The sequence below is a fragment of the Macaca thibetana genome, chromosome 17 (genome assembly GCF_024542745.1).
Source record: "Macaca thibetana thibetana isolate TM-01 chromosome 17, ASM2454274v1, whole genome shotgun sequence".
Lineage (NCBI taxonomy): Eukaryota > Metazoa > Chordata > Mammalia > Primates > Cercopithecidae > Macaca > Macaca thibetana.
The window spans coordinates 39,020,068-39,044,694 of NC_065594.1; the positions used below are offsets into that span (position 1 = coordinate 39,020,068).

A 24,627-nucleotide genomic window follows, 5' to 3' on the forward strand; every position below is an offset into this window, starting at 1 on the left:
AATTGTTTATATGTTTGTCTCCTCAAGTAAACCAAGCTTCACTGGGACTAAACTTATTTGAGGTCAGTACCATGTTTTTTTCATCTTTGAATTCTTGGAACTAGTACAGTGTCTGCCACGGAGTAGATCGGGACTCAACAAATGTTTATTGAATAAATAAACTGAATGGACTTGTCTTTTTAAATTGTAGCACAATTAATATACATTAAAATGCACAGCTCTTAAGTATTTAGCATGATAGGTTTTGATAGTTGTGTACACTTAGGTAACTCCCATTCTAAACGTGATATAGAATATTTTCATCACCCGAGAACGTTTTCTCCTGCTCTGTTTCTTCTGTGCCCACAGATTGTCTTTTTCTGATATCTGGCATCATGGATTCACTTTCCTGTAATTGGATATTATAAAAATGGAAACCTTATTTCTTCTGACGTCTTAGAAGTGTAACATAATGCTTTTGAGATTCATTCATATTTTTGTCTGTATTGATAGTTCATTTTTTATTGTTGAGTAGTAGTTCATGTTTGAATATACCATAATTTGTTTGGTCATTCTCCTTTTGATAGACAATAACCAGTTTTTGGTTATTATGAATAAGGCTTGGAACATTCATTTATAAGTATTTTTTGTGGGCATATGTTTTCATTTCTCTTAGAGGATATCTAGGAGTGAAATTGCTGGACCATGGGACAGATTTTTGTTTAACTTTATAGGAAATAACCAAATGTTTATTTCCAAAGTGGGTGTGACATTTTATACTCCAACCAACAGTGTATGAGAGATCTGGTTTCTCCATTTCCTCACCAGTATTCTGTTTTCAGTCCTTTTGATTTTAGCTATTCATGCTGGTGTGAAATGGTATCATCTCATTGTGGTTTTAATGTGTATTTTCTTGATGACTAAAGATGTTGAGTACTTTTTAATGTGATTATTAGCTCTTAATAAAGTATCTATTTGAGTATTTTGTCCATTAAGAATTTGGATTGTTGTACCCATCACTGATAGACTAGATAAAGAAAATGTGGCCCATATACACCATGGAACACTATGCAGCCATAAAAAAGAATGAGTTCATGTCCTTTGCAGGGACATAGATGAAGCTGGAAACCATCATTCTCAGCAAACTAACATAGGAACAGAAAAACCAAACACCACGTGTTCTCACTCATAGGTGGGAGTTGAACAGTGAGAACACATGGACACAGAAAGGGGAACATCACACACCGAGGCCTATTGTGGGGCAGAGGGGGGAAGGGGAGGGAGAACATTAGGACAAATACCTAATGCATGTGAGGCTTAAAACCTACATGACGGGTTGATAGATGCAGCAAACCACCATGGCACATGTATTCCTATGTAACAAACCTGCACGTTCTACACATGTGTCCCAGAACTTACAGTAAAATAAAAAAAATAAAGAATAGATGGATGAAAGGAGAAAGGAAGAAAAGGAATAATCTAAGGTAAATATGGTAAAATGCTAATATTTTAAAAATCTAGGTGGTGTGAGCAGGAATTTTTAAAAATTATTTTTAATGTTTTTCCTGTAAGTAAAAATATTTCATATTAAAAGACAAAAAGAGATGAAAATGGATTTTCATCTCTTTTGTAATTATTGTGATTATGTGTTTTATATGTAATACATCATGTAATATATATCATACTAGATTATTAATATTACAAATATATACTTAGAAGATAGATACCATTTACATCAAGTTAATCAAGTGTAGAAGAAGTATGATTTTTTTCAACTTGTAATTATTTCCATAAAGGTTAATGTTTTTTACCCAACAACAACAATAACAAAAAGAAATTGGATTGTTGGACTTCTTAATGTTGATTTGTAGGAGTTGTTTATGTGTCCTAGATATGAGTCTTAAAATACATATGCTATGAATGTTTTTTTACAATCTGTGGCTTTTTAGTTTATTTTATTAATGGTATTTTTTGATAACTAAATATTTTTAATTTTGGTCAAATCAATTTTGTCAGGTTTTTTTTTTTCTTTTCTAATGAGGGCTTTTTATGTCCTGTTCAAGAATTGTTGCTTACTTCAAGTTTGTGAAGATACTTTCTTATGCTTGCTTCCAGAAGCTGTAGGATATGGGTTTTATATTTAAGAATATAATCAAATTATGTTGGTTTGTGGAGTGGGAAAGAAGCAGGTATTATTTTTATTTTTATACAGATATTCAGGTATTTCAGTAACATTTGTAAAAAAATTTCTTTATTGGATTGACTTGGCATTTTGATTGAAAATCTGTTGACTGTATTTTGTGGGTCTATGCCTGGATTTTTTTTTTTGTATTATTCTAATTGACTGTCCTCATGCCAATATCACACTGTCTCGATTGATGAAGCTTTATGATAAGTACTGATAACAATTAGTGTGAGCCCTCATCTTTTCTTTCAGGTTAATTTGGGTATTCTTGAGCATTTGCATTTCCATATTAGTTCATTTTCATACTGCTGTGAAGAAATACCCGAGGCTGGGTAATTAATAAAGAAAAAGAGGTTTAATGGACTCACAGTTCCATATGGCTCGGGAGGCCCCACAAGCATGGCGGAAGGCGAAGGAGGAACAAAGGCACATCTTATATGGTGGCAGGCAACAGAGCATGTGCACAGGAACTGCCCTTTATAAAACAATCGGATCTCATGAGACTTAGTACTATCACGAGAATAGCATAGGAAAAACTCGCCTTCTTGATTCAATTACTTCCCACCGGGTCCCTCCTGTGACACATGGGGATTATGGGAGCTACAATTCAAGATGAGATTTGGGTGGGGACACAGCCAAATCATATCACATATGAATTTTAGGATCAGTTTGTCTATTTGCTGAAGAAAATCCTACTAGGACTTATGATAACTAGAAAATGGTGGCAGTGTAGTAAATAATTTCCAAAAATCTTTCCCCCAAAGTATACGGATAACTTCACACGTAAGCAAAATCTGTGTAAAGCGATGCTCTCAACCTTATGTGAGCACACAGAATGTGGAAACTATCAAAGACCTGTGAGTGAAAAGAAAAAGTTAAAAGCCAGCCCCATGGTTCCACACACTCCTATGCCAATCTTGTCCCACTTGTGGGACTTTGTTGATCCAAGGCAGACCTCAAAAACAAAAAACAAAAAACAAAAATCTATAGAAAAGCAGAGGAGAGATGCAAATGAAGTGACTGGAGGGTGGTAGGAATGACCACCAGAAAGATCAAATCGACGCTAAATGTGAAAAATAAAGAAACTTGGTATATTAGGAAGATATTTCAAAGTAAGGAGAGGTGCCAAATAAAGGGCCAGAGAGAAACAGATGAAAACAGTGGGTCAGGCATGCAACTTAAAATAGACACATGCCATATAAAGGAATTGGTGTGTGAATTAAAGGGATAGATTCTATTTAAATGGGTAAGTCTAATTTCAAAGAATAGCTATGATTTAAAGGGTTCAATTTTTGAAATGCATAGCTTCTGGGAGAGAAAAAAACAAAAAGGAAGGAAGGCATTTCCTTTGGCAATTGGAAAATAAAGACGAAAAGAAGGAAAGGGGAAAAATTAAGGCCCTGTGAGACAAAAGAGAACTACAAAAGTGGAGGATTCATAATACGCCCGCTAATGAAACCAACCACTTCATTAAAGTATATGGCATTGATTGGTAGGAAAGGGTGACATTGGACTAGAAATATTGTAAAACAGCCTAATGTCACAAAAATGAACAAAAATATATCTAAATCAGGAAACAAATTTGCACACAGACCGAGGAAAATTCTTTTCCTCCAAAACAACCGTGAACTATAACTCTAAGTTCATACTCCAACAGAATTAAATAAACAAGCATTTGGAAGTATGAAAAATCACTTGAGTCAGAAATTCAAAAACTGAAGGCAGAAGTGGACAATAATAAATGGGGACAAATGGGGGAAAAATGTTGATGGAGCTTTGGAAAGAAATGGAAGACGATATCAGAATTATTTTGGAAATAAAGAATACATTACAAGGTACCCAAGGGAATATGGACTAGAATGAAAATTTGATAAAGAGCATTGAAGAAAGAAAAACAACTATGAGAATTTAAAGAAAGAAGAAATGTCAGAGAGAAAGTAGTTGAAGTGTAAGACTTAGTCAAGGAAGGAATAATATTTATTTTATTTGAGTCCCTAAGGGGAAAAAACCAAAACAAGTGAAAAGAGCTGATATCTAAAACTATAATTCAAGAAAACTTTCCAGATAGAAAAAGATGGAGGCCGGGCGCGGTGGCTCAAGCCTGTAATCCCAGCACTTTGGGAGGCCGAGATGGGCGGATCACGAGGTCAGGAGATCGAGACCATCCTGGCTAACATGGTGAAACCCCGTCTCTACTAAAAAATACAAAAAACTAGCCGGGCGCGGTGGCGGGCGCCTGTAGTCCCAGCTACTCGGGAGGCTGAGGCAGGAGAATGGCGTGAACCCGGGAGGCGGAGCTTGCAGTGAGCTGAGATCCGGCCACTGCACTCCAGCCTGGGCGGCAGAGTGAGACTCCGTCTCAAAAAAAAAAAAAAAAAAAAGAAAAAGATGGAAATCCACACATTGAAAGTATGCCAAGTGCAATGAAAGATTAATCCATAGCAATTAACTGCAAGACATATCCCAGTAAAAATTATTAGATTATTAAGATAATGATAAAATCCTTAGGACCACCATGAAAAAAATTCAAATAAAAGCAAAAGAATTATAAGTAGCATCACGCTTTTCAAAACCAATATATAAAGCAAGGCAAAAATAGAGCAGCGTTCAAAGAAAAGTCAGTAGAAGTACGAATATGAGATTTTATATCTAGCCAAGCTGCTTTTTAAATATTAAGGCTATATAAAAATAGTTTTCATCATACCAGAACTTTTATGCATTAAGAAATAGAGCAACTGGCTTTCTGAAACAGAAACTTCAGGCGTTTGCAGGGACACATACATAGAAACATAGCAATAACAGGATACTGCATTATACTGCTTTTATTACTAGATAGATTTAAGTGGACAAAATATAAGGAGGTAGAAGATGTAAACAATATAGGCAATAAGGTTGATCTTCTGGGTATACTGTATATTGAATGCTATACCTTGATAAGAGAAAATACTCATTTTCTTAAGTGCATATGGCACATTCACAAAAACTGATTATATATTATGTTATAAGGAAAACATTAATAACTTCCATAAAGTAGAACTGTTATAAACACTCTGATTACAGTGCACTAAAACTAGAATTTACTAACAAAACCAAATACAAGCCCTTTCACCTAGAAATTAAAAAATTTGACTAAACAACTTTTTAAAAAGTATTTTAAAAAATTGTAAAAGGAGAAATACAATTAAATGTATTTAATTGTAAAAAAATGTAATGACAGTGAAGACACTTTATATCATAATTTATGTGGTGTATTTAAGCAGTGATTAGAGGAAAATTTATTTTACTACTTTTATTAATAAAATGGATAAATGATAAATGAACTAAATTTTCAGCTAAACTAAAAAAGAACGAGGTAAGTCAAAAAGAAAGGAAGAAAAATAATAACTATAAAAGCAGAAATTGATGAGCAAAAGAATAGAAAAAGAGTAACTCTAGCAAATAAGCCAAAATCCTGATGTTTTCTCTCCCTGGCCATGCAGTGGTTTTTTTTTTTTTTTTTTTTTAGTTTTTGAGATGGAGTCTCGCTCTGTCGCCCAGGCTGGAGTGCAGTGGCGCGATCTCGGCTCACTGCAAGCTCCGCCTCCCGGGTTCACGACATTCTCCTGCGTCAGTCTACCAAGTAGCTGGGACTACAGGCGCCCGCCACTGCGCCCGGCTAATTTTTTGTGTTTTTAGTAGAGACGGGGTTTCACCGCATTAGCCAGGATGGTCTCGATCTCCTGACCTCGTGATCCGCCCGCCTCCGCCTTCCAAAGTACTGGGATTACAGGTGTGAGCCCCCGCCCTCGGCCAGTGGTTTTTAAAAAACGACTTTATTGAGTTATAAATCACAGAAAAAAATTCACCCCTTTGTTCAGTTCTGGCTGGTCGCAGTGGCTCACGCCTGTAATCCCAGCACTTTGGGAGGCTGAGGTGGGCGGATCACTTGAGGGAGCAGTTGGAGACCAGCCTGGCCAACACGGCAAAATCCCTTCTCTATTAAAAATACAAAAATTAGCCGGGCATGGTGGGATGCGCCTGTAGTCCCAGCTACTCCAGAGGCTGAGACAGGAGAATTGCTTGAACCCAGGAGGCACAGGTGCAGTGAGAGGAGATTGTGCCACTGCACCCCAGCCTGCGTGACAGAGGGCATCTCTGTCTCAAAAAATAAATAAATAAAAAATAAAGCATATAATTCAGTAGCTTTTCGTATATTCACACAGATATATAATCATCACTGCTATCTAATTCAAGAACATTTAACTCGATAATGCGTTGCCATCACTCCCCTTTCCTCCTAGACCCTGGCAACTTCTCATCTGCTTTCTGTCTCTATGGATTTTTTTATATGACATTTCATATAAGTGGAATCATACAAAGTGTGGCTTTTAAAGTTTGACCTCTTTCATTTAGCATAACATTTTTATGGTTCATTCATGTTGCTGCATGTATCAATCCTTCACTTATTTTTATGACAATAATATTCCAATTTATGGAAATAACACATTTTGTTTATATCCATTTATCAGATGAACAATCTTGGTGTTTTTGAAAAAGTTAACAAAATAGACAAACCATTAGCTAACTTATTGAAAGAAAAAAAGTATAACTATGTAAAATAAGAAATAACAAGAAGAAGACATCTTTGAAACAATACATTAAAAATAACTTGATTAAAAAATGGGCAAAGGACCTGAATAAACTCTTCCCTGAAGAAGTCATAAAAATGGCTAAGAGGTGTATGAAAAGGTGCTCAAGATCACAAATGATCAGGGACGTGCAAATTGAAACCACTATGATGTATCACCTCACACCTATAAGGACGGCTATTATCAAAAAAGATACGAGAGAGCAAATGTTGGCAGGGATGTGGAGAAACACCCTAGTACACTGTTGATGGGAATGTACGTTGGTACAGCCCTTATGGAAAACAGTATGGAAGCTCTTAAAGAAATTAAAAATAGAACTACAATACGACCTAGCAATCCCTATGCTGGGTATATAACCAAAGAAGATGAAATCACTACCTCATAAAGATACTTTCCCTTCCAAGTTTATTGCAGTATTAGTCACAGTAGCCAAGCTATGGAAACAATCTAAATGTCCATCAATGGAAAAATGGATAAAGAAAATGTGGTATATACAGTTGATCTTGAACAGTACGGATTTGAACTGTGTGAGTTAACATATACATGGATTTTTCTTTCATTTCTGCCATGCCACCACTGAGACAGCAAGACCCACCCCTCCTCTTCCTCCTCATCCTCAGCCTACTCAGCGTAAAGACAATGAGGATGAAGACCTTAATGATGATCTGTTTCCACATAATGAACAGTAAATATGTTTTCTCTTCCATATGGCTTTTGTAACATTTTATTGTAAGAATATAGTACATTATACATACACAAAATATGTATTAATTGACTATGTTATTGGTAAGGCTTCTGGTCAGCAGTGGGCTATTAGTAGTTAAGTTTTTAGGGAGCCAGAATTTATACTCAGATTTTCAACTGTGCAGGGGTTGGTGCTGCTAACACCCGAGTTCAAGGTCACTTGTATATACAATGGAATATAATTCAGCCTTTAGAAAGGAGGAGATCCTGCCATTTCTCACCCATGAATGAACCTATAGGATGTTATGCTAAGTGAAATAAGCCAGACACAGAAAGAAAAGTATTATATGATCTTACTTATGTGTGGAATATTATAAATAAAAAAAGAGCTCAAATATAGAGATAGAATGAAACAGTGGTTACCACAGGCAGTGGGGAGGGTAGAGGAAATGGGGAGATGTGGATACAAGGACACAAAATAGCAGACATGTAGGACAAAAAAGTTGAGAGATGTACAACATGAGGACTAAAGTTACTAAAATTAGAGATTTTTGTTAAATAAGTAGATTTTAGCTGCCCTTGTTGCACACAAAAAGTAACTGTGAGACGATTGATACATTAATAAACTTCACTGTGGTAACTATTTTACTATCTATAGGTATCCTGTAACATCATGTTGTAAACCTCGAATATACACACAAAAATTTTTTTTTAAATGTCATGAGACACTTTGCAAATACTTCTAAAAACCTATATGAAATGGGTAATTTTCTGGGAAAGTACAGATGACCAAAGTAGCCCCTATTAGAGTTAGAAAGCTTAAACAGACCGATGTTATAGAAGAAATAGAGAAAATTAAGGGAGAGATTACTCCATAAAAGCACCCAGGGGCAAATGGTCTCACAGAGGAATTCTATAAAACCTTCCTATACCGTATACTGTCATTCATCACTTTATGGGGTATATTCTAGAAATGTGTTCTCAGGCAATTTTTGTCATTGTGGGAGCATCATAGAGTGTTCTTACACAAACCTTAATGGTATTGCCGACTACATGCATAGGCTATATGGCATAGCCTGTTGCTCCTGGGCTACCAACCTGTACAGCATTTTATCATACTGTATACTGTGGGCAGTTGTAACACAACTTAGTATGGTATACATATTTATGTATTTAAACATATTTGTATATTTAAAAATGTATAAACATAGAAAAGATACAGTATTTTAATCTTAGAGGACCACAGTCATATATGTATCTGTCATTGACCAAAATGTTATGTGGAGTGTGACTGTATTGAAAACTTTTTTTTCTTAAGTGCAAATAGCTGTAATACCCACTTTAAATCTTTATTATTTTCAGCATCAGGTTCATCTTGGGATCAGACAGATTTGATTGATTTTATTTTTTCTTCAGAATGTGTTCCATTTTTTCATTCTTTGTATGTTGGGTAATTTTGAATTTTGTACTGCGTATTAATAGTGTTAAATTGTAGAGATTTTTCTTCTCTTGTTTTCCACTGGTGATTATTGTTTCCTGTGTTATTAAAGGTACTTTTTTTTGTGGGGAGGCTGGGTTTGAACTGTAGTTTCTTATCCTATGCAGCAGCTCCATTCTTTTTTCAAATCTTTTGTCTTTAGCTGGGATGTTTGGAGTCTGTTTCGCACTTGTCATTTGGAGGTCAGTCAGGTGTAGGTAGACAGAGTTTGATGATCCCCTCTCTACGTCTTTCCTTTGCCTGATCTCTCCACACTGTTCAGTGCTCCTGGTTTACCCACTTTCCTTTTCTGTATAATAAGAAGGGCCACTGTCACTCTGTGTAATTTGTATTTTCTTATTTATAGACTTTAACCAATAAGGTTCACTGAAAGTATTCATTCAGGAAGAGATAATGAATCAAGGCATTTAAAGTTGAATAGAAGAAATGTCCTTCATAGATTCTTTTTTTTTTTTTTTTTTTTTTTTGAGACGGAGTCTGGCTCTGTCGCCCAGGCTGGAGTGCAGTGGCCGGATCTCAGCTCACTGCAAGCTCCGCCTCCCGGGTTCACGCCATTCTCCTGCCTCAGCCTCCCGAGTAGCTGGGACTACAGGCGCCCGCCACCTCGCCCGGCTAGTTTTTTTTTTTTGTATTTTTTAGTAGAGACGGGGTTTCACCGTGTTAGCCAGGATGGTCTTGATCTCCTGACCTCGTGATCCGCCCGTCTCGGCCTCCCAAAGTGCTGGGATTACAGGCTTGAGCCACCGCGCCCGGCCCATAGATTCTAAACTAAGGGATGGACTGCTTTTTCAAAATAATGTTTTTTGTTTAATTAAATCAATGCTTCTCAAGTAATTACTGGAATTTGTAGTGGATGTATTTATTTCCAGTGGCTGTGGTAACAAATTACCACAAGCTGGGTGGCTTAAAACAATTGAAATTTATTCACTTAACAGTTCTGGAGATCAGAATTCTGAAATCAAAATGTCTATGGAGCTGTTCTCCCTGCAGAGGCTCTAGGGGAGAATCAGTAACTTACCCCTTCCAGCTTCTATGGTTGCTGACATTCCTTGGCTTGAGGCATCATCATTCCAGTTTCTGCCTCCAGCTTCATATGGCCTTTTACTTTTCTGTGTGTCACTTTACTCTGTGTGTTTGTTTTTAAACTCCCTCTGCCTCTCTCCTATAAAAGCACTTGTCATAGGACTTAGGGCCTGCCTGTATTATCTAGTATGATTTTCTTATTTCAGAGTTCTTAATTTAATTACTTCTGTAAAGACTCTCTCTAAATAAAGTAACATTCACAGATTCCCAGGCATTAGCACATGAGCGTATCTTTTTGTGGGCCACCATTCAGGCTACTATGAAGAGGTATGGGGGATGTAGTCAAATTATGTTTTCTAAGTTAATATAGGGGCCAAGGGAAAACTCTCCCTTCTCCCTCTGAAGGTTTGCTGAAAATCAGCTGAAGAAAGGCCGATTAATAGCAGAGACATACAAAATTTATTTTATCGTGCATAGCACAAGGGAATTACAAGAGAATGATGGTTTATACAATAGTGCAGTGGGGGTACAGATGCTTATATACTCTTCACAGAGGAGAGACAGATGTGGATGATTTTAAGGGGGATAGTAAATGATTTTTAGGGGAATTCAGTGGGCTTGGAGAGCATACAAAGTCCTGAGACAAAGCCTTGTGGGCCCACAGAGAAGACAATGGTTCTGTTCAGGTGTATTGACAGACTTCAGTCTTTATTCCTGCAGTATGAGTTAATGAAAACTCAAGGAAGGGACCAGTAGTAATTTTCTTCTTTGAAGAGTCTGGAGTTTAAGCAGATAAGGGAGTATCAGAGTAAAGCTTCTTCTAGTATCTGCCAGTCTCCAAGGGCCTTTAATTAAAAATAATCAGCATACCAGGGTGCCATATTTTGGGGTGAAATTTCCTGGTCTCCTTCAATAGAAAAAAAAATCTAATTTATTTGCAGCATTTCTATTTCAAAAATGTAAGCAACGCTAAGCACTTTGTATTTAAGATGCACTTTAAAGAAATGGAAATGAGAATTACTAATTCGTATTTATCAGCTAACATATATATGGAACTATTTCGCTTTTTTGACAAAAAATTATTTGTTTAGTATTTACCTGTTTAATATAGTGACACATTTAAATGGCTGCCCTTTTTAATTGTAATATTGTGCTTTTTATATGCCTCTTTCATTTTTTCAATTCGTTTTAATGTACAGGAAATTGTTATGTTACTAGATTGTAAGACATGATTGCATATACTAGAAACAAATAGGTATTTGTCTTAATTGCCTATGATATTTGAAGTAGATTTTCATTTTAAGATTTTGAATGACATCAAATTTTAAATGTAAATTTTAAAATGACTGATTTTTCTCTGTGCAATATAACTTTAAACTTTATTGCTTACTAGCTCTTTCTTGACATTATTTTAAATTCTGACATAAATGGCAGATTGAACAAAAATGATAGCAATTCATTTTGCATTAGAAATTCTGTTCCAGGCAGAAACAGTTGTACAGTCTAATGGAATAACTTATTTTCTTATTGATAAAAAACTTTCAATTGTAAAACTGAAAGATTTAAACAAAATAAATAATAAAAAGTATTTCCTTCTTTCTGATACTTTTCTTTAGTTCTCAGTGAACTCCATGTGAGTAGCCTGCTAGAAATATGTAGTCAGGCTTACCAATACGGAATCATATACACTTCTGACTATTAGCTCTAGCCTTTGAAGAAATTCCCTTTATCATTAGACAAATTTTATTCTCTTTCTTTCTCATTAGAATCCATATTTTTGAATATCATTATGTTTTGAAAATATTTTATAGAATAAATAAGAGCACCATGTTTAAGAGGGAAGAAAACTAATACTTACTTAGCACCTACTGTATTCCAAGCATATGCTAGATATTACATGCTGTCTCCTCATTTTTTCTTAGAAAAACTCTGTGGATCAGTATTTTCAGGATTGTCGTTTTTGGTAGGGGGAAACTGAGGCACAGAAAGATTAAGTAAATTGACTAGGGTCCCACACATATTAAAAGGTAAGTCTTAGATTTTCATCCAGTTTTCACTAAAAAGTGATAGTCTCTCCAGCTACTCATGAAAATGCCTTTTAATTTTTATAATACCTTACATTTATAAATAGCATTTGTTATGTAAACTTAACCAAGTATGTGATCATCTCGGGGTTAATTTTGGAAGGCCTCACCTTGAGAAACCCTCGGCATGGACTTTGTAGGCATCAATGCTATGAGTGCAGTAGTCAGTGTAGTGTTTAGGGCAGTAGGCTTCATGTAAGCCTTTTGACCTGATGTAATAAATATAGCCACTACCTTTGTGCTGAGAAAAAGAGGACAGAAATATTAAGTAATCTCACATCTTAAAATCTGATTTATTAAAAATAATCCCAGTTCTGCTTCTGAATTAATGTATGAAAATATAGAATTAGAGGAAGGCTGTAAATTATAACCTCAATGAAAGTAAAAAGATCTAGGCCTTCATTTTATACTTTTAAATTTATGTGAAGTCATGGTTTACAAAGATGAATAACAACATAGTTAGGTTACCATTGCCACTATACTTTGTAATATATTAATTATGGGATTTCAAGGGAATTATTTACAAATTTTTACTTGCTCAGCTGTTACAATTTTTTAAATACCAAATAAGCATTCTAGGTTTAATGCCTTCATGGATTGGTTTATGTATGGGAAAAATATTTTAATATTTTGAATATGAGTCATCAAAATAGAAGTTATTTATTACTTGTCTTCTTATGATTATTTTAAAATTGTCATGTTTTGTTTTGATGTCAGAGAAAAGCAATTACTGAAATAATGTTGAAAATACTTTTTGTAACTATTCTACAGCAGAAAAACATTAGTCTGTAATAATTTATGTGTGCTTTATTTTTATAAAATCATTTATTTCCAAAGGATATAGATGTAGAAGAGATGGGAAGAGAAAATTGTTTCAATACATCTACTGGTGAGGTATCTCTTGAATGCTTATGAAATGAGTTTTTTTTAAAAACCCTGAGTGATCTTTATATCAAACACAAATTCAAAATTTTAATAGTCTATTTTATTTTCTTTGTTATCCCTATTCTCCAACAAAAAACAAATGTCAGGAACCTTTAAGCTAGTTTAGTGTATCTTCAGGGTCTTAGCTTCAACAGGAGTATAATATTTTACTTGTGAAACAAGGTTGTCATCTAGTGGTGCTTTCAAGTAGTACAGCTTTCACAATTAGCTACCTGATAGTCTTCAGCTTTTTAAAGGAGTTGCTTAACAAAAAACTATCTAGGTTTAACTTTTCAGAGTTTAAACACTTTTGAATACTGTTAAATTAGATATAAACTTACAAAGAATTTTCCCTAAAATTTTTTTAAATTTCTATCTCAATTTTTAAAATAATTTTTTTTTGTTTGGCTACTGAAATACTGGTATTGGACCAGAGTGGATGTTAACCATGATGTATATCAAGGCATTTCATATTGTTTTACATCATCAGAAGTTGTTTATTTAGAAGAAGATTCTTAAATAGTGTTAAGTAATTAAAAATTTTTTTTTCGCATATTAATCCTTTCACCAGCCTGAGCAACAAAGCAAGACTCTTATCTTTACAAAAAAAAAAAAAAAAAAAAAGGTGGAAGTAATGTATATTTGTGATTGCAAAGAAATCATAAAAACTAAAAACCAGAAAAGTAGTGCATTTTAATAGATAGTTTATTAATGAGTAAAATAAATCTTGTATTAAAAATAGTTTACTACATTAAGATTAACACTACATGCTGGTATTTAGAAATACTTTAAATAATATGTACCTTTATTTATCTGATCCATTTACATATAAGCCACAGAGAAAATTAAATTTTTAAGCTAGCATTGATTCAAGTCCTTGTTTAATTGTTGGAATACAGATTGTGGTATTCAATTTGGGATAGGAAGTGGCTACTTTGCCTAGACAAGAAAAGAAAATGTGGTAATATTAATAGAAGAGATACTTGGTTGTTAAGGGTAGCAAAATAAAAGACCTCTTTTTTCATTTTCCACCATTTTTTGTAGTACTCACTCTTCTGAATTACGTTTTGTAGAATTCTGATACTTCTGTTTGTTATGCTTAATAGAGCTTTTGCCATGGAATTCATGGATTCATTCAACTAACTGCTGGTGTTCCATCTTGTATTCTCATCTGCAGTCCTTTCAATATATCTGTAAGCTGTATTGAATATATTGATTTTATTTTTACCAGGTTATCTGAAGAAAATCTTGTGCCCCAATTCTTACTAGCATTTTTACCTTACTAATCTTGTTACTCATTATGGCAAAATACTGTATTTTCCCAAGTTATATTCATAAACAAGAACTTGCAAGCCATTTCCTTCTGCCCTAGAGGAGGGAATCGGCAAGTTAATTCTTCCAGTGTCTCTGGCTAGGTGTGGTATATTAAGAGTCTATAAGAATAATAGATAAAACAATTTTTTGGCAGGTGTATTACAATTGGTTTACACTGTGGAGACAGAAACAGGATAGGCAGAGTGAACAGAGATCTTCTTATGGGTAAATTTTTAAAAATATCTTTACAACATTAAAGTTTTGGGAATTTGTAGTAGGTCAGGAACTTCCATATTTGCTGAGATCAAAAATATCCTTTAATAGAAGTTTTTTTTTAAAATTATCTTTTATGTTTTTTTCCCTCTCTTGTCCCACCTTAGCTTGGGTAATTGGGAATTAGTTATCTTTATTTTCTTTGTGGCTAAGGAAGAGTTAATTTATCAAACTCCCATTTTGGTATTTTGATATCATATGTGGGGGCTAGTAACCTCAGTGTGGTAGCAAATAATCAGGTATAGGTTAGAGACCCCAAAAACTGCATGAAACCATTTGATTTGGGTTTTTATTCAGGGGCAATTAAGAACACCATTTACCAGTCACTGTCCAGATATCTTATTTTTTTTGACATAGTCCCTATCCATTTGTGAAGAATGTTTTCACTCTTGGTTTTCTCATTGGCATTTTAAAGACTTTTCATGTGTCATCAGCCTAGTTTATATCAATGTGCAATAATTCTGTATTTGATTATTTTAGGAATAATAATAATCAAAATCAATATTTTACGTTGCAGTTCAGATTTGAATGAGCATTCATTATTTCAATGGGTGGCAGTGGGTAAAAGAGAATAAAACTTTGTGTTTGCTTTTATGGCTCACTTTCTGGCCAATTAAAACATTCCTCCTCCTTAAAAATATAAGTAGTCCTCGAAGTCTGAAGTAAGCATGGGTTCTTTAGATGTCCAGTTTGTAAAATATTTACATCAATGACCAGACTGAATGATTTGATACTTTTTAGTGTGATGTAAACAACTCACCAGAGAACCGTTTGTTACAGGCGTAATTGTGTTCTTTGCTCTCCTGGTGTGTACAAAGTGACCTAAAAGATACTTGGTTCTTTTCTTGCTTGGAAAAGAAGTTGGCTATGAATGTTATACTATTTGAAGTACACTTATGGCACAACACTGTATGTCAAAGACAACTTGGAAGTGAACAGGAGCAAATAATTTAAATAAACTAATACGTTTAGTAAGTACAAAGCACATGTACCACATACAGGCTGAGCCCTGTTTTGTTTGGTTTACAGAAATCTAAAAGCTAAAAATCAAATCTGACACAGTAACTGCTTTACCAATCCTCGTGTAGACATGGCTGCCCTCTTTAGTTCAGTCAGCTGATCTGTAGTTTGCCTTGCTCCTTTTCATTATCTGTACATCATAGCCAGTAAGTAAGTTAGATTCACCGATTTTACCTGCTTTCAAAGAAATGGATCAAAAGAAAATTGGCCCTCTTCTTTCCTTACTGATGGTAAAGGGTGGTAATGGAGATCTACCATCTGGAGCAATGAGTTTAAAACAATAGTGTTTGTTTTATCACAGTTTTCTGCCAATCGAGATTCTTGAGCTATGGTTTGGACATGTCTGTTTGATATGCCAAGTGACATCTGAACACGAGGTGAAGACAGTTAAGTGATTCTAAGAATTTTGACATCTTCTCATAAATAGAAGCATTTACCAAAGGAAGCATTTTCTAAAATCCCTTTTTAAAAAATTTTGAGCACTTAAGGCTGGGTGTGGTGGCTCATGCCCACAATCCAGCACTTTGGAAGGCCCAGATGGGCTGATTGTTAGAGCTCAGGAGTTGGAGACCAGCCTCTGCAACATGGTGAAATCTCATCTCTATCAAATAAAATAATTAGGTGGGCATAGTGGCGAGTGCCTGTAATCCCAGCTACTTGGGGGACTGAGCCATGAGAATTGCTTGAGCCCAGGCAGTTGAGGCTCTTGTGAGCTGCGTTTGTGCCACCGCATTTCAGCCTGGTGAATAGTGAGACCCTATTAAAAAAAAAAAAAAAAGCGAACACTTACTAAACTGCGGTGACTTAAAAATTGCATTATTTGAAGGTAAAACTAGTGAGAAATATTTGTCTGTTTTGTATCATGCAGAAATTTAGCCATTTAATGCCCTGCCCATCAGTAAAATGTATTCAGATGTTTTCAACGGTAATAAGTGGTTTTATAATATTAATGTCCAAAATCTTCATTAGAGAGTGAAAAAAAAAAAAGTGCGCTTTTGCTGGCTGTATTAGTAAACAAGAACCTTCTGGTGTCAGTTTCTTCTTTTGTATCAATGCCCTTGGATTTTAGGTGTTCAAAGATGGCACATGGGAACTGATGGTAATTCTCTTCTCTCAAGGTCCACCAGGTGGGTGTATGCACGGGGACTGTAACTGGAGTGCCTGCTTCACTTTTCAGTTGCTTTCTTTCCTGATTACCACAGTTAAGACTGATGAATCCTGTGTTGTGTTGTTCTTCAGTTACTGTGTTACTGAAGTTCTTGAAGCACATGTTGGTCTTTGAGTTTTTGTTTTTTATCACTTGTTTTATTCATTGGTAATATTGGAGTTCTAAATGTTTATAAAAATGAAAAGATTAATTTGTAAATCCCAAAGTATGGTTAATTTAGGCTCAATCCGTCTGTGACAATTGTCCAGTATTAACAAAAGGATCAGTAAGATATTATTCAGGGAGAGCTGTGAATGGGTGCCCTGTTTCTTGAAAACCATGGAGTAAACCTATAAGGCTTAAGTTTTTTGGTTTTGTTATGTTCAGAAAACCTTTTACAGGCCTTATTATTTTCTTATTTCAATAGTTTTTTGGGTATAGGTGGTTTTTGGTTACCTAGATAAGTTCTATAGTGGTGAATTCTGAAATTTTAGTGCACCCATCACTCGAGCAGTGTACACTGTACCCAATATGTAGTCTTTTATCCCTCACCCTGTCCTAACCTACCCTGGTGGAGTCTCCAGAGTCCATCATATCACTCTGTATGTATTTGCACCCTCATGCCTTAGCTCCCACTTACAAGTGAGAACATAAAGTATTTGGTTTTCCATTCCTGTAGTTCATGTAGAATAATGACCTCCAGCTCCATCCAAGTTGTTGCAAAACACATTATTTCAATTCTTTTTTTATGGCTGAGTAGTATTCTATGGTGTATATATGCCACATTTTCTTTATTCACTCTTTGGGCGATGGACACTTAAGTTGGTTCCACATCTTTGCAATTGCAAATTGTGCTGCAGTAAACATGTGTATGCATGTGTCCTTTCATATAATGACCTCTTTTCCTTCGGGTTGATACCCAGCAGTAGGACTGCTGGATCAAATGGTAAGATCTACTTTTAGTTCTTTAAGGAATCTCCATATTGTTTTCTATAGTGTTGTACCAATTTACATTTCTGCCAGCAGTGTAAACCACATCACGACAACATCTATGGGGTTTTTGTTGTTGTTGTTGTTGTTGTTGTTGTTTTTAATTATGGCCATTCTTAGAGGAGTAAGGTGGTTTCTCATTGTGGTTTTGATATGCATTTCCCTGGTGATTAGTGATGCTGAGCATTTTTTCATATGTTCATTGGCTGTTTTTGTATATCTTCTTTTGAGAAATGTCTGTTTCCATCCTTTGCCCACTTTTGGATGGGATTATTTGTTTTTCTTTCTTGCTGATTTGTTTGAGTTCCTTGTAGATTATGGATTCTGGTCCTTATTGTATAGTTTGCAAATATTTTCTCCTGCTCTGTGGGTAGTCTGTTTACTCTGCTGATGATTTCTTTTGCTGTGCAGAAGTTTTTAGTTTAATTAAGTTCTACTTTTTATTTTTGTTGCATTTGTTTTTGGGGTCTTAGTCATGAATTCTTTGCTTATGCCAATGTCCGAAGAATTTTCCAATGTTTAGAATTTCTAAACCATGAAAATGTTTAGAATTTTCATGATTTCAGGTCTTAGATTTAAATCTTTGATCCATTTTGAGTTGAATTTTGAATAAGGTGAGAGATGGGGATCCAGTTCCATTTTTCTACATGTGGCTTACCAGTTTTCCTAGCACCATTTATTAAATAGGGTGTTCTTTCCCCAGTTTATGTTTTTGTATGCTTTGTTGATGATCAGTTGACTGTATTTGGCTTTATCTCGAGGTTCTCTATTCTGTTCCATTGGTATAATTGCCTACTTTTGTGCCAGTACTATGCTGTTTTGTAATATAATTTTAAGTCCAGCAATGTGATGTATGGGCCTTGTTTGAAAGAAATCACATATTTGATTTATGTGGATAAAGGCAAATTTCCAACCCCTTACAACTCTGCCTTTAGAATTTTTGTTAGACTTTACCTTTTAATATTTTGTAGGGATGGGATATTTTTATTCTTCTGAAAACTTGAATATGTAATAATTAGTTGATATTATTTTCCTGATCTTCTACTATGCAGAAGGGAACAGCATGACTGCTTTTATAAAATGAGTTTTATACCTATTTACCTGTTCTTGTTTAATGTACTTTGGAGCTCACCAGTTGAATTTGTCTAGTTCTGCTTTTGTGTGTGTGAGTTGCTGAAGTGTCTAGCTGATTAGGAAACTGATTTGGATAGCTACTGGCTTTTGTTTATGAGATTATCATATCACTAGTATCAGCATTAATTGTTTGATAAATGAATTTTTTTTTTTTTTTTTTTTTTTTTTTTTTTTTTAAGGCAGAGTTTCATTCTTGTTGCCCGGACTGGAGTGCAGTGGCATGATCTCAGCTCACTGCAACCTCCGCCTCCCGGGTTCAAGCAATTCTTCTGCCTCATCCTCCGCCCACGCAGCTGTGATTACAGGGATGTGCCACCATGCCTGGCTAATTTTGTATTTTTAGTAGAGATGGAGTTTCGCTATGTTGGTCAGGCTGGTCTCGAACTCCTGACTTCAGGTGATCCACCTGCCTTGGCCTCTCAAAGTGCTGAGGTTACAGGCATGAGCCACTGCACCCAGCTGAAAATGGTGTGTTGTGATGGAAAGAGTGCTGAATTGGGAGTTAGGAGTCATTCTTGTTTTTAATTTGCATCTTCTAAATTTGTATTTTTGGGGGCAAGTTTAATTTACATCTCTAGGACTCCATCTGTAAAGTTGAAGAGGTGAATTTTGATTATTTTTAAAGATCTATTCTAGTTCATCTGACATCCTATAATTCTTTAATTCTACAGTTTTCTTTCTAGAAAACAAAATATTCTATTAGTCATTGCGTACTGTTTCCCTCTTGTGTAGGAGCTTGGAAAGCTATGTTTTTATAATCAGTCAATCAGAATTTAATTTATCACCCATATCCTTTTGTGCAGTGTTGCTTTCTAAAATTGGTCTCAACTTATACTTATCTCTTGTTTCCTCTCCATTTTCCAGTCAGAAAGCTCTAGGATATTATCCCTAGAAGGTGCTTCACGCTTACTCACTTCCAAGTTTTTGATTACATTGTTCCTTTTCTGTGTACTTTTTCCCATCCAACAGCCTCTTTGAACCCCTATAACATTTTTATAGTTATTTTGGCTTTGTATGATAGCTGTTTATGTATTGTGTTATGCTGTATAGGAGATGGTAAACTTCTTGAGGGCAGGTGTTTAATTTTCATCATTTTACTAATATTATTACTGATTTCACACAATACTTTTCACTTAAGAGGGGCATAATATTTATGAAAGTGAATTTGTAAGATGATTAGAGTTACAGATACAGTTGGACAAATAGTGAAAATTTAATTTTATTTAATAGTGAAAAAAATTAACTATTTAATAGTGCAAAGTTAACTATTTTCACTATAAATAGTGAAAAATTAACAGGATAATAAAGAAATTAATATAGCCATTTTGAGTTAAAGCAATATTTGAACCATCTAAATTGACTGCAGATATTTGTATTCCATGGTCACTTATATACTGTCATTCCTCCCTACCATCTATTCATTCTTACTGACTCATCTATATACTTGTATTTTCTCTGTCACCCATTTAACTACTTGACTTCATTTATCATTGTGGTTCAGCAGTGTCATTGTCTTAAACTTTTAATAGTACCTAATTTTGTTAACATTCTTGGTTTGATTTAAATATATATTTTTCTGACTTTTACCTCTTTGATCTTGCTCATTGGCTTATCTACTTTAATCTTCTATTGCTCTTCTGTACTGTTCTAACTATTCACATTTCTTTTCACTTGCTTTTTTACTTTGGAGAAATTATTCTCTATTTCTTAAAGCCACTTCTTTTGGTTGCTATTTCTGGGCAAGGTTTTCTTTGATAAGTATCTTAGAATCAGTCTAGTGTTGAGGGTTGATGGTGGAATTGCTGTTCATCAAAAATAAGCTTGAGTTAGATCTCTTAGACTAGCAGTCTTGGATCCTTTTAACTGTGAAAGAATGTCTGCAGTGATGATGGTACCATTAGCTCTTTGGTTAAAGGGGTTGATACTGATTATAAAAAATGTGAGATATTAATCAGGGTTTTTACAAGTGGACTTTTTGATGGTTGATTCCAGAGTTGTTGAGTTTATCAGAGAGTTTCAAAATGTTCATGGGTATGGATACAGATGAATTTTTTTCCTTTGGATTCAATAATCTCTTTACTCTTGAATTAATTGTCTCTGACAGATGCATAGTTGGTTTGGACTGGATAAAAGAAAAAAGGGCAAATAAGACAATGAGTTAAAAAAAAAAACTGAAAAGAAATAGGAAAAGTAAAAGATGTATTGTAAAAAGTTGCCTATCTTTATGTTATTGGAATTGATATTCTTTATTGAAGGATCCTTGAGAACATTATGTGAAAGAAAGGGGACTTGAGAAGATAATGTGAGAAAGTCCACAGAGAAGTTCTGCTGTACTGAGTTTAAAACCGTGTTGATTTTAGTTTTATTTTTATGGCACATCTCAATCTCTTTTTAAGAGCTTACTGTATTAACATATACTTAAGTCGAGATTATATTTGTATAATAGCAAAGAGTAGCTTATACATTCCTTAAGTATATTGACATTTAAATAGCTTTTCTCAGAAAGCATATGAATAATCTTATTAACACAGTATCTCTTTAAGGGTACAAAAGAAAAGTATGTACTGTTCATCGGTTCTATAAGAAATAGTAAATAAACAGGGAATCCATATCCAAGACTCTTTCCCTAGTATTTGTAGCAGAAGCACTTTATAGTAGAAAACAAAATTGCATGTAGACTTAAGAAAAGAATTTTGGTTAATTTTGATTTTAGATAATATTAAGCCATATATTTTATTTTAACAGGTATCTTTCAGATGAAGGCATTGAAGCTTGCACAAGCTCTCCTGACAAAGTCAATGTAAATGACATCATCCTGATTGCTCTCAATGTAGGTTATATTTATTAACTTGTAAACATTTGAAATCTGGAAGCTATATTTATAAAAAAGTCTCAGAATAAATTGGGTTATATGATAATGAATATAGAGAACATCTTTCTTATTTTTTCCATTTTAAGTTGTAGTGATGTTTGTTGAATTTGGTAATCTCATATTAGCAAGTTATTAGTATCTATTATACAAAATCCAATGAAAAAGGAAAAAATGAAATTAACATTCCTATTTTTCATCCACTGATCAGTTACAGACATTTTTAAACATTTATAGTAGCTATATAATAGTAGTAAAAACTGACTATTCATTAAAATGAATTCCCTTTTACATAGAAACTCTAGCTAGGTTATAGCTTTTTGACAGTGGTATTTATTGTTTCGAAATAACTTTTCATAATGATAGAAATAATACTTATTGTGGAATATTTCAGAAAAAATAGAAGATCAAAATAAGAAAATTAAATCTGCTTATAATTACTGTTAATGTTTTAGTGTATATTTCTTTTCAACTCTTTCTCCACCCAACCCTCTAGCTGTTTTTTTTTTTTTTTTTTTTTTTTCCATACTTGGATTGGCTTTTGGATTTTTTCAAGAGTTATAAAAATTGTTTGAAATAAAAATGTAAGTAAACAGGCCAGGCACGATGACTCACTCCTGTAATCCCAGCACTTTGGGAGGCCAAGGCAGGTGGATCATAAGATCAGGAGTTTGAGACCAGCCTGGTCAATATGGTGAAACCCCATCTCTAGTATAAATACAAAAATTAGCCGGGCGTGGTGGCGTGCACCTGTAATTCCAGCTACTCGGAAGGCTGAGGCAGAAGAATCGCTTGAACCCGGGAGGTGGAGGTTGCAGTGAGCTGAGATTGCGCTGCTGCACTCCAGCCTGGGCAACAGAGCGAGATTCTGTCTCAAAAAAAAAAAAAAAAAAAAAAAAGTAAGTAAACAAATGTTCTTTTCTCATTCCTACAGTTACCCTCTGATTGTTTTTCTCTGTAGCTTTATAATAAGCTATAAACAATCAAATTTATGTACTATGATATATGGTCAATGAAATTTCTAAGAGAACTATAGTCTGACAAATCCATCATATCTGCAAAATCAATGTAAAGCAGAAATGATGGGCACAAGGAACATTTAAAATATAAATAAATGTATAAATCTAACTTTAAAAAAATTACTTAAATTTATATTTATAGAATTAAACTTAGGTTTAAATAGATAAAATTTATGTCCTAAACTGAGTCATTTTTTTTTCAGCTTCTTTGAATTTTATTTAACAAGAAAAGATCGTTTATTTTGGTTTCTGAGCTAAGTATTTAGGTTTTTAATAAATAAAAGACTAATTTTTTAATAGTAAGAATTAGCTAGAAATTAGGCATGTTATTTATGACTAAAAACTTTATTTTTCTTTGTCTTGCATTGAAATTAGTTAATTCTATTGTTTAAAAATATTATAAAGGACTCTATTTTCTTGTTTATTTAAGAAGAACTTTCTAAAGATTCTAGGAAAGAGATTTTTTGACAATTTGCTGGGGTTTTTTATTTATGTGCTTAGGTAAATAGCAATAAATTATAATTGGTATGAAAATTTGAATAAAATAAATCAAGATGAAGTATTTGTGCAGTGCTCATAAGAGGTGCATGTTGACTATTATCTGAATGAGTTAATTTGTCTTTTATATTTTCCCTGAAATATATGGTTAAATACTACAGTCCAAAGCTGTGATGCCATATGATAGGAAAAAAGCTTTTTGATTAGGGTGAAGCCTATACCAGACAAATAATCTATCTATCCAAATTTATCATCTTATTAATAAAATTTAGGCATTTATAGTATTCTGTTGAATTTTTTTCAACTTTTGAGTGATTGTGGGAAATTAACCACTAGTTGAGAAAGACATGCATTATTGATTCTTATTGTACATATATGTACGTACGCACACATGCATAGCTAATTGTATATTGGGAGGATAATCCATCAACAAATTTTCTTGTCTTCTTTCTATGGGGTACACGCTGAGCTTGTTCCTTTATCTAACAGTGAACCCTAAAGTAACATATATGTAGTGTTTCTCTCCAGGGAAGCCCTCTGGAGGCTAATACCTAAGGCCTTTATTGGGCTGCCTGCAAAGGTACCAGAATTTCAGATCCCTCCCAGAAAACAGATGTCCACCATAAATCATATTGTTTATATGAATAATCCATACAGTGAACTACATTTTTAGTTAGGGAATGGTCCAAGTGCAAAGTCCCTAGCTGCCAGCCTGGGGCTAACCTTGTAAGCTGGCCTTTCTAAAGATAGCTGCCTCAGATCTGCTATGTAACTTTTAGGCTTAGCTTTTTATGTTGAAAAGGAATGTTTTTAATTTTTGCTTTTTAAATTGGGGAGTAAGAATATTACGAAATGACATTGAAATCCAGCATGAAAGTTTTACTTTCAACTACCGGAATTGTTCAGAAAAATACTTAATGATAGCCCAGTCTTAAATTACTGATCACTATCCATTAGTAAAAAATTAAAAACAAATTATATTTTTATTTCTTTTACGATTCTGTATAATATAAAATGATTCACCGAATAGATATTATCTTGCATTTACTTAAGTAAATAGGGATTGTGTGTCTGTGTGTGTGTGTGTGTATTTATATGTGCATATGTATGTGTGTGTGGGTAGGTAGATGCTTTGAAAATTATTTTTAAAATTTTACAGGCTAAAAGTTTTCCTGTATTATTATTTTTTGTTGTTCAATATAACAGCATTCTTGGACCCAGTCATCGTCCTAACAATCCTGATATAATGGCATCTGAATAATAAAATTGTCTTTATAGTATGAATTTAGGGCATTTAAAGATTTGGTAGATCATTTTCATCTTGCTAAAAATACATCAAAATAACATTTGTATATTTA

At 34.2% G+C, this 24,627-nt stretch overlaps 1 protein-coding gene across 5 annotated transcripts in view; it reads left to right on the plus strand.

Moving 5' to 3' along the window:
* The window catches only part of TDRD3 (tudor domain containing 3), a 200,086-nt gene that overhangs the window by 21,408 nt on the left and 154,051 nt on the right, over positions 1 to 24,627 (plus strand). For 2 of the 5 annotated variants that reach the window (XM_050766527.1, XM_050766523.1), the window contains exon 2: positions 21,629 to 21,713. The exons of 1 other annotated variant lie outside the window; for it this stretch is intronic. Coding sequence is in view for 1 of the 4 variants with exons in the window: in XM_050766523.1 (XP_050622480.1) it covers positions 21,629 to 21,713 (85 nt within the window). In the remaining 3 variants the exon portion in view is untranslated. Of the gene's footprint in view, positions 1 to 7,363; positions 7,478 to 21,627; positions 21,714 to 24,627 lie in introns of those variants that run through there. 2 more of the 5 variants (XM_050766528.1, XM_050766525.1) reach the window with 2 other exon arrangements.